The sequence below is a fragment of the Benincasa hispida genome, chromosome 9, assembly GCF_027475165.1.
Source record: "Benincasa hispida cultivar pf3 chromosome 9, pf3_genome.v1.1, whole genome shotgun sequence".
NCBI lineage: Eukaryota > Viridiplantae > Streptophyta > Magnoliopsida > Cucurbitales > Cucurbitaceae > Benincasa > Benincasa hispida.
In genome coordinates, this window is record NC_143486.1 from 65430695 (window position 1) to 65442008 (window position 11314).

General features: G+C 34.2%; 1 protein-coding gene and 1 long non-coding RNA gene across 2 annotated transcripts; one reads left to right on the plus strand and one right to left on the minus strand.

Annotated features, from left to right (window-relative positions):
* Positions 1-3973: 3973 nt before the first annotated feature.
* On the minus strand, positions 3974-7749 carry LOC120085206 (LisH and RanBPM domains containing protein). The gene is made up of 7 exons (XM_039041099.2): positions 7609-7749; positions 6501-6642; positions 5925-6072; positions 5725-5800; positions 5458-5569; positions 5230-5321; positions 3974-4577 (listed from the first exon to the last, which is right to left on the minus strand). Exons 1-7 carry the CDS (start codon positions 7639-7641, stop codon positions 4533-4535), a joined length of 648 nt encoding a protein of 215 aa, XP_038897027.1. The 5' UTR covers positions 7642-7749; the 3' UTR covers positions 3974-4532.
* LOC150034005 (uncharacterized) lies at positions 7681-8852 on the plus strand. The gene is made up of 2 exons (XR_016532518.1): positions 7681-7816; positions 8374-8852. It is a non-coding gene; the product is annotated as an uncharacterized LOC150034005 (long non-coding RNA).
* The last annotated feature ends 2462 nt before the right edge of the window (positions 8853-11314 follow it).

Here is an 11314-nt window from a genome sequence, read left to right on the forward strand (position 1 = left end):
TTATCATATTTATCTATATTATATTATTATTATTATTTGAATAATATGGAAGGGAATTACAACTCCCTTCCCCATCTTTTCTCTCCACCCACTTTAGTGAAGGTGGTTATGTTTTTATGGCAAGTAGAATAAAAGAAAAATAGTTTTTCTCTTTTCTACTAGATGAATATTGTTGTTGAACGATTAGGGTTTACAGAAGAGTTTTGTATCTTTGAGTTGTGTGTGAAAAAAATCTCAATCTTCTTCCTCCTCCACATTATTCTTCCCCTCTAAACTAAAATAGTCAGAACCCACCACTCCTGAGTTCTCACCCTGAGAATATCGAGGTTTCACTGTGGCTGCGTTCGGGTTTTGGTTCGAGAGTTCTATCTTGAAGAAGGTCTTCAAGTTGTTCATGACTGTTCAAGGGAGATTCATGAAGAAAATTTCTTTAAAGGTGAAGTTTTCTTGAAATCCTTTTCTTGTGAAGCATGTTGTAGTTTAATTTAAATGCATATCTATTTGTATGTTTACTGTAAACTTTGTATTCAATAATTAATGGAATTTGATCAATCCGCTTCCACTCTAGGTTCTCCTCATACGAGTTCCTTCAAGAGAAACGTGTAAATTCTGGTGAATATCAGAAGTGGGTGGCCAAACTGATCAGGTATGATTTTGTGATTGAATATAAGAAGGGGCTAGAAAATTTTGCAGTGGATGCGCTATCTCAAATGCCAACAACAAATGGAATTAAGTATGTTGAGCTTTGTGGATGGTATAAACCAAACGGTCTTCATTAGCCAAGTCGATCAGGATGATGAATTGAGGGGGATTCGAGAGGCTATTCAAGCTGGAAATCCACTTCCTCAAGGGTACTCTATGAAAGGGGAATTACTACTATACAAACAAAGATTGGTGTTGCCTTCCACATCCCCAAAAATTCCCCTACTACTTCAAGAATTCCATAACAATCTAATAGGAGGCCATAACGTAATGGTCAAAATGTATCAACGACTCAAGAAAGATTTTTTTTTTTTTTTTGGAAAGGAATGAAAGCTTGGGTGCGTTCTATCGTGGGAGATTACTCGGTTTGTCAACAAACTAAGTATTTGTCATTAGCACCAACAGGATTATTACATCATTTGCCTATACCAGAGTTGATTTAGGATGACATTAGCATGGATTTCATTGATGGTTTGCCAAAGTCAAAAGGGTATAACTCCATAATGGTAGTAGAAGATCGACTATCAAAATATGCTCATTTTATCACACTCTGACATCCCTTCACAACAGCAACAGTAGAAAGGGAGTTCCTTCGTGGAATAGTAAGATTGCATGACATACCGCAAAGTATTGTGTCAAACAAGGATAAGGTGTTCACAAGCTTATTATGGGAAAAGTTATTTAAGCTGATGGGACTCAATTGATGGAGAGCACTTCGTATCACCCATAAACTGATAGTTAGACGGAAGTGGTCAATCGCGGGTTGGAGGCTTACATACATTGTTTTACCATGGAAATACCAACTAAATGGTCAAAATGGTTGACCTGGGCAGAGTACAATTATAATACATCCTATCATACATCTCTAAAAAAATCACCATATGAAGTGGGGTATGGTCGCCCCGTAGTCCAGTTAGTATCTTATGAAGCAGGGATTGTTGTGGTAGGCGAAGTTGACATGCTGTTGAAGGATGTAAATGAAATGCTGAGGCGGATGAAGGCCACATTATAAGGGACACGACAACGTATAAAATCCCTTGCGGATGCTAAACGATGAAAAGTAGAATTTAAAATTATCTATTGGGTATACATCAAGCTCAAACCATATCACCAGAGATCTTTGTTTATCCATAAACATCTAAAGCTAGCTTCTCGCTTCCTTGGCATTTTCCAGATCATTGAAAGAGTTGGCCTGGTGGCGACATGCTCGATCTCCCTGATCATGTAGGTATCCATCCCATTTTCCATGTGTCCCAACTGCAAGAAGCAATTGGCTCAGTGTTACCTAGGATCGCAGCCTCCCCAATTTCGCAGAAAGATGGACCTTTGCACCCACAATCGACCGTTGTTTTTGGTGTGTGAAAAGTTGGAACTACGGTCATCTCACCAATCGATTTTAAAGTTTTGATCCAATAGGATGGCATGTCACCAGAGGAGGCGACTTGGGAGAATGGCGTGCATATGACAAAGCAATTCCCTAACTTTCACCTTGAGGACAAGGTGGTTTTTTGGGGGACGGGTAGTGATAGACCCCTAATTATTAAGAGATATGTGAGAAAAAGAAATAAAATAGGGGAATAAAATGTAAATAGCTAAGAGATATGGGAATAAATTGGTTATGGGCTATGGTGCTTCATGTAGGGCCTGTGCAGAAAATATTCGGTTAGTTACAAGAAATATTATTTATGGGAGTGGGGACATAAGCTAGAAATCATCTTTTGCTTTGTATTGAGAACACTCTGTGACCTTGTAGAAGGAGGAAAGTCTCAGCTTCTTTGGCATTTTTGTCAAAAAGGTGAATAGATAATCCGAGTTCTATCAACTATCCAGATCGTGACCCACTCAAGAGTAACTACCCATATCCCAAGTATTACTCCACTCTCCCACTACTTGAACAACTATCCACTGATCCACCTTTTTCTCCAGTTAACAACCTATGATCTAGGTATAATTGCCCATGATCTAGCTAACTAACAACATTGGTGGTAACCACCCATGATCTTAGAATAACTTTGTATGATCAAGAGTGACCACCATTCTTGCCATCAAAATCGCTAGCTACTCACCCTTGTTGCACACCAGTTCATCACTTCTTCCAAGCGTAGACAAGTGCACTAAGTGATAATCTTTTATCCCTAAGTGCTTCTCAAAAATACCTGCCACGCTGTCATGCATCTGAGTAAGTTAACTCCAAGATTGTTGGGTTGCACTTTAACTCACCTTGGACCATGCTCTTTTGCATACCAAAGTAGTTCGCTTGATTGCTTGTGCTAGATGGGCAGCAAGGGTGCACCTCCCATACACATGTGTGTGCTACCTTGTCGCTCGTTACCTAGCGCGCACTATGACGCCCGTGTGCCCCTTTCTGTTGAGTGCGTCATCGCCCTTCGAGGGCACACCTTCGTTGCACGTGCTCACCTAAGGTGTTTGCAAGGTTTGCGCCCACCTACCTGTGTTGGGTGCCTACTCGCCCCATTGAGCGCACACTTTGGCACTCTCGTGTGCACCACCTGCATATCGAGTACATGTACTAACTCTTAGAATGTGATAGGGGTTGCCTGCCCATGTTATTCCCTATGTCACGATAACCTCCCATTAACTTGTTGTGCGCCAGCTCATATGCCTAAACACCTTGGGCACATATCTTGGCTAGCCTCAGGTCATCCCTGAGTGTGCTCCTCGCACACTCGATGTTGTCCACCTACCGTATCATATGCTTCAAGATTTGGAAGTTTGACACGTGGCCATTATGGATTGAACTCATTCCCTCTAAGTTTTTCATTAATCTCATGTCTTCCCATCATGTTAATCTTATTATATATATATATATATATATATATAATTTTATTTTATTTTATTTTTGTTAAAGGCCGAGTCCCAATGAGATCTTAAGTAATTGTATTTGATAACTACATAGGATCATATTTTAATCAACCTTGAGATAACGCGTATAATTATCATGATTAAAATTTTATCAATTTTTTTTAACTGTTCTTGAAAGGTAATTCCACTGTAGAATGTCTCAACAGCTGAAGTTAAAACTCGCCCTTTGACACTCAATTTCATATATTTTCTTTTAGGAGATACCCCTTCACTTTACTCGTAAATATTTGGAAGGCATTAGAAATAGACCAAGTTCAATAATTAGTGATTGCATCACTTCCTATTTGTCCAAGAAATCAGTGAAATGATGAAGGCATTCTCGTTTTGAACTATTTATATCTCGATTGATGGTTGTTATCCATCCCTTAATAACTAAAAGAATTTGAACTTTTACTGGAAAGAGATGCATTCACGTTTATTATGAAGACAAATTCCAGAGCCCAACTGGGGAGAAAATACAATGTGAATTTCTTGAAGTATTTTCCTCTTTCGAACACAACTAATGCAAAAAGACGATAATTCACTCATATGATGATGCAGGCTTTTTGACACACTGAAACAAAGCTGGCATTTGATGATATCGCATATGACAACAAAGTAGAGTTCCTTCCATGTTCCTCAATCCTCCGTGCCAGAACCGGGCTATGAGACACAATAATGCGAGCCAAGATCTCCATACATTAAATTTTGAAGAATAAAAGAAAAGAGGGGAAAGGGCAAGCAGCAAAATAAGAGAGCATGTACAATCACAATACAAGCCATTAGGACAACGAGGTCACCAAACTGAAAGGAAACAAACTTTTGCTCAGGGGACCTAGATGACACAGTTTATGGCCTACACGGCACACCTAAAGCATATGAAGAGAGCACCACAACCATGGTTGGCAACAAGATCTGAAGCTGGTGGTTGCATCTCAGTGCTGTGAGCCTGAACCGAACTCTTTGAATTAGCTTTTCAGAAAATCCCTCAAAGAAAATGATTGAACCCCATCCTGAAAATCCAGAGATACAAACAATTATGTAAGATTAGTTACCAACATAGGTTTCTATAGTCCTAACATTGATTTCTATTGAGTAATAATCATTTATAAAACATCTAGTAATTGAAACAGCAGCTAATGACATCAATGACCCTTTTCCATGCTCTAACCTAAAGATAACCAATTTCAAGTTTAAGAAATAATTCGGAAACATCACCCTTTTTTTTTTTGGGATAGAATCGGCTTTTATTAATAAAGAAAAAAAGAAAGAATACGAGGGCATAAAAAAAAACAAGCCCCATAAAAAGCACCCCCTCTAAAATAGTTGGCACATTGAAAAACATAATGTGAATAAACACATCAATATTTTCCATTATCACTTGTTCGAGTTTTGAAGAAAATATAATTCCACGCACTTCAAGTTTTTCCAAATCACTTGTTCGAGCAGAAAATATAATCCTTGACTAAAATTACTTGTCTTGCGCAATTAGCATAAGTGAAAAACATAATGGGGGATAAACAATATTTTCATCAGGACCATCTCTTGCAAATCACTGAATTAGTTGGCAGGCACATTGAAAGAATTGACAATAAATACACACATGTATCGCACCTCCCTTATAGCTCTTAGCTCAAGGACACGAATTTAGAATGTGCAGATTACCTTGCCCAGCTCTTGGCTCAAGGACTGTCTAACTACAGTCACCTGCTTTATCAGCCTTTCCATTGCTGTATAGCTCGGCAAATTTCCATGCGCTAATTTCAACCAAGACCACAGGAATAAGGAGTTGATCGCACAATATAGGAGGCTAGATTTAAAATCTGTATCGCACCTCCCTGATAGTATTATAGAAAATGTAAAATAAAGTCACAAAGGAAAAAAGGAACAAACCGATAATTGCTCGATTTAGACTTTCTGCTACTCTTTGCCGGTAATCCACGCTAAGCAGATGAAACATTGGAGACTTCTCTGGTTCTTCATAAGCAAGGAGGGCCATGAAATCCTACAACGACACAGTGATTAGTATTTCAAGCTTCTCAACATATTTATGTAAGCTGGTTCAGCTCAGCATGCTCAACAAAGGAATGAGAGAAATAAAATAAAATAAAATGCCAGAAAGGATGGAGAATATCCTAAATCAAGCTACCAGCTACGCACTTCAAGTTTTTCCACATATTTATGCAACTTCCCAAAAGGGGCAAGCTTGACCTGAGCAAATTCCAGGGCCTCTGTGCTGCCATGTAAACAAACAAGAATGAGAATCAAAAGTATGAGCTGTAATACAGACGCCCATCGGACCATCAGAAACTGAGTTTTAAAGTCAAGGTTATAAAATTGTGATGATGGTGGGGGCTCACCATTTCCTAGAGCAAACAAGTTCAACAAAATGAAGACTTAAAAGATCAAAATGCAGGTCCTCATTCTTCTCAAGTAAACCATCTGCTACCTCTTCCGTTAACTCAATTGCCTTAAGTGCATTCCCTTCTACTGCAAAATCATAAATTCCTGAAAACACAAAAAGATTAAAGATAAAAATTAGGTTGAATTTTGAGGGAATATAAAAGGAGATTTAGTGTACATAAACAAATTTAAATTAACTCTAAGCTCAAAGATTATAAATTTTAAATGCATATCATTCAGATTGTTTGAGGGAATTCAGTGTCCAGGCTGAGTTCCTTTGCAGTGAATTTATTCCTAAACTTGGGGGCCACTTAAGACAGTGGAAATAAACCATTATTCCTTACAAGAGAGTTCTAAAATAAATCATGATTCATACCAGAAGAGTCTACCTATAGAAAGGCAAACAACTAAATGTATTTCATTCAGATTGTTTGAGGGGGTCAAACAATTTGGCAAATAGATGTAGATTTATATTCGAGCACAAAAAACAGTCTCAGAATTCCCAATTAGCAAGAGAGAAATTTTTCACCAACTTTTTCTTTTTGCCATGTCAACAAGATAATCCGTGTGCTGCTTAAGCCCAGTACAGGTAGTGAACGACTCTGCAGTTTCTTTATAACAATTATGAACAAGGTAGGATAGAACAATGTTCTGGATATCACCATCATTGACAGCCTGTCATGAAACGTGGGAAAAGTGAAGTTCTTAAAATGAACAAGTAAATAAGACTAACAATTTCACGAGAATCAAACTGGTCAAAACCATTGCGGTAAACAATCTTGAATTCTTATTCACCTATAATGAAGTTCCAGAGGGTGATCCCACAAGGAAAAATGAAATTAGAAATTAAATATGATTCTACACCCATATAGAACCAGACAAGGAAATTTCTCACATAGAAGCAACCAACCTTGTGCCATCTGCAATGTGACCTTATAATGTCTGAGAGTAAATTAAACTTGCCTCAGCTATTATTGAATGAAAGGGCAATGTATAAATACCCAAATAATGCAGGGGAAGAAAGGAAAGACAGAATATGGTTAAAATAACAAACACAACAAACTCTAATACTCCCCCTCAAGATGGACAGTCAATATCAATGACACCCATCTTGGATAGCAAAGGTTAAAAATACCAGATGAAAAACAAGTAGGAAAATGATTGCTCAATAGCAATTCTTTAAATGTCTATCTGATTCCAAACTTGTCACCATATAAACAAGTAGCCGACACATTACTAAAACGTTGTACATTAACGTAATAGAAATTATCCAGACGTGAACAGAAAATGATTGTTCGATATCCGATGTCAGAAATTAGCTTCTTTGAACAAGCAAATAAATATTATCAAAAAGGGAAGTGAACTACGAACTGCAATTTCAATTGTTCGATTATTCCTCGTTTGAAGAGAGAGAGAGCAATAGCATTAAAAAAAAAAAAAAAAGTGTTTGTGATAGCAAGTGAAATAGCGTAAGAACGGCTAGGGTCCAACTAAAACTTCAGAAATTGACCAAGATAGAGAGAAACAAAGTAATCGAGCAATGGCGACTAAACAGAACATAAATGAGCAAGTGGTTTGCTAATCTGAAGAAGACAAGTTCGAATAATTCCATATCAGAAATTGAGAGAAAAGTGAACTCACGATGTGGTCGTAGTGACGAGGATCGACGTCCATGGTTACTCGTCGGCCGGCGAGAAATAAAGCAGTTGAGTGATTGAGAGGCTAAGTTAAGAAAGCGGCGGAGGAGAAGAGGATAACGATTTGGGAGTGGCCGTTGCGATGAAGAGGAAGATGTTTCATGGAGTTCGATCTCTCTAATCGGCCCCCTTCTTCGTCTTGGACTTGCGAGGTACGATCCGACTCTGTATCGGAATTTTTTGCAGCCCGATACTCATTTTTTTTACCGCAAGTATTGTTCACGCGCTCCGGCTAAAATTTCCGGATAAGACTAGAAGTTACGGCGTCAACCTTTTTTTATTATTATTATTTCTACCCTAACCAATTAAATTAACATTTTTTCCCCTGAAAAAACCTCGACCAATTAACTACCCTTATACGTTTGAAAATTATATCTTTCAACCATTCACCGGAATTCGGGCCCCAAATTGTGTTGAAGAGAGTGGGGTATTACAATATAATTTGGGTCTGTCATTATATAACGGTTAAATATTAATTATAATCTAATATTATGCTTATGTCTTGAACTTTTCATTCTTTCATAAATGTCACATAAGTCGCCTTTTACTATTTAACTCTCCCAACATTAAAAGAAAATACAAAAAAGAAAACTTTTCATATCTCACCCACACTCCAATAATGGTTTTTTTAATAATTTCATTTTTTTCTCTCATCTTTTCATATCTCATTCACGTTTCATCTTCTTCAATTTCTCATATCTCGTTGTAGGTTTCTTCCTCAGATCTTGTTGTCGTGGGTTTCTTCCTCATATCTCCCTCTCTTTTCTCCTTCCTCCTCCCTCTCTTGTCTCCTTTCCGACGGTGTGAGTTGCAGTTGGCTGGCGATAAGAGACGGACGACGTGAAGCGAATCTTTCGACGCAGGACAAGCAAATCTTGCGCATCTTCCAACGTGTGGCGAGCAGATGTGGCGCGGGGCGATTTTTCGGACATAGGTCTAGGAGATCTGACATGTGGTGATTTTTCCGGCGTAGGTAAGCGTCGAGGTTACTAACGTGGGATGAATTGACTATATGGGGTTCTAGATGATGGTGGTCGACGGGGCAAGTAGATCTAACGTGGGATGAATCGACTATATGGGGTTCTAGATGATGGTGGTCGACGGTGATTTTGCGTTTTCAATATATAGGGTGATTTTTTGTTTATATTGTGATATATATATTCTTTTTCAATATATAAGGTGATTTTTTTATATATATTGTAATATATATCTTCGATTTTTTATCGAGACTTTCTTTATTATAATATATACACTAATATATATTGGTCATTAAGTTCATTTGTGATTTATATATCTTTGTTTCCAATCTTACTAGTATATTTCACACATTGTTTATAATATTTGCAAACATATAAGGCAAATGTTCTAATGTATATTGAAAAGTAACCATGAATCTAAACTTATATATATATATATATATGTAATCATTTTACTAGTATATTAAAAATATGTTGGAATATTTAAAAATGTTTTACCATTTTACTACTATATTTCATAAATTGGTTTGAATATTTACAAACATCTAAAATAATGTTCCAATGTATAGAGACATACATATCGGAGCAACATGATATCGATACCTAATTAGAAGTATATATATATCATAATATTTGTTATAATATTTTAAAATATCTAACAAAATGTTATGAGGTATATTTTAAATAATCATGAATCTGAAAAAAAAAAAAAAAAAAAAAAAAGAAAAAAAAGAAAGAAAGAAAACGTGAGACCAATGAAAATATAAAATAAAATTCTATTAAATGAATTTTCTCTTTCCACTTAAATTAAACGAAGAGAAAAATCTCAACAAATAAATATATTTTCTATATCCATTTGAAAATGTTAAAAAAATCATATTAAATGCATTTTATCTCTACATAATAAATGCAGTTTTTCTCTCCATCATTAAGAAAGTTTCGTAAATAGGGAAATATATAAAATTCAAAAATAAAAATAATAAAAAATGGTAAATTTGTCCAAAAATAATACTAAAAAGTATTTTTTTAAAAAAAAATTCAAATTTAAAGATATTTTTGAAATATATGACCTAAAGAATATGTTTTATATAAAAATCCGATTATTAAATCTACTATTTTTTTCATAAATAGCCTAATATATATCATATATTACAAATCAGACTCAAAAGTCAATTACACCCTAATTTTAAGGTATGAAAAAAATAATAAATGCATGTGCTTTGAAAATGGTTTTTTTTTTTTTTCAAAACTATTTTTCAAACACAACAGGAAGTTCCAACATTCAAAGATTTCTCTTTGTGAAATCCATAGAATTAAAAAAAAATGTCAAATAAAACACAACATATAACATCCAACATCATATAATATATATTGTAATATATTAAATAGACGTTCCATAATTGAATGAATGATTTTGTCATCTAAATATATCACATAATATATCGTATTGTATACGGCAAATAAACCACATTATATAATAAATTCATAAGACCAATAATCATATACATTGTAATATATTAAATATACTTTTAACCAGTTATGGAGCCAGAAATTTTGTATAAGGACACTATGTAATTAAAAAATTGCAAGAAAAAAAAATATATAAAAATATTCATAGCTTCATAAATTAACTAACTTGCTACATATTACAACTGTCCTCTAGAGTTTTCATGTTCTGAAATTGACCCAAATTTCTTGAATATATGATTATGAAACTAATAAAGACATTGTTGTAAATATGCTCTACGAACTTGATCTTAAATATTATCATTATATTTATAAATTTTAGTTCTTAGACCAATTTTTTTTTTTTTTTTTTTTAAGATGATGACCATGTGATTTCTATTGCTATTTTTCTTTTAAAATATCTATTTATATTGACATAGACCCTATAAAAGTATCATGAATAAAAATATTATGATTTATTACATATATTTAAAAGTATGAAAAATTAAAAAGATTGAGAAAAATTTGAAAGTTATTTGATTTATCATATAAAGAGTGTGAGTCTCTTTTGGGGTTTTGATACCATGTTAGACAGTATGAGGTTCCATCTCAAAATCAATTGGCTATGAGGAGTAATTCATCTATCTTATAAAGAGTGAGTTATATTGGTTTTTCCAATAACATACTGTTGCACCATAATCAAAATTTTGAATATAAAACTTAAAATTTATATGTAAAATACAATAGGTCGAGGGGACATATTTAAAATACAAACTTTGAAAGGTATGTTAGAGTGTTTTGTAAGTAAATACAAAAATATTTTATTTTAGATAATAACTAAAATAGACTTATAATCAACTTTTTTTTATAATTTTTTTGTAATTTAAAATTTTAAATAGTTGTTTAGTAGGATAAATTTTGTTTCTTATAGATTATTTTTTAAATATTAAGAAAAATGGTTTCATTTTTTTTTAAAAAAAAAAAATATGGTATACTTTTTTTTTTTAAAAAAAAAGTGATGCATTTAACTCATGAAAAATAGAAAATAGATTTGATTAAGTGAGAAATAGATAAGTATATAAAATTAAATCTTATAAAATTTAAAATTAAATATTAATTAAAAATTCTATTTGGTTTTAGAAGAATTTAAAAATCCGTTAACATTTTTTCATATTTTCCAAATGGCTTAACATTTTTTTTTTCATATTTTTCAAATGGCTTTTTGAC

What these genes read in the sequence shown, in the direction of transcription:
- LOC120085206 (XM_039041099.2), bottom strand. Translation starts at nt 7,641, where the DNA reads ATGGACGTCGATCCTCGTCACTACGACCACATC. An exon ending in TCTAAATCGAGCAATTATCG is followed by an intron (nt 5,322 to 5,457) that starts GTTTGTTCCTTT and finishes GGTTGAAATTAG; the next exon opens with CGCATGGAAATTTGCCGAGC. An exon ending in TGAGCCAAGAGCTGGGCAAG is followed by an intron (nt 4,578 to 5,229) that starts GTAATCTGCACA and finishes CTGGATTTTCAG; the next exon opens with GATGGGGTTCAATCATTTTC.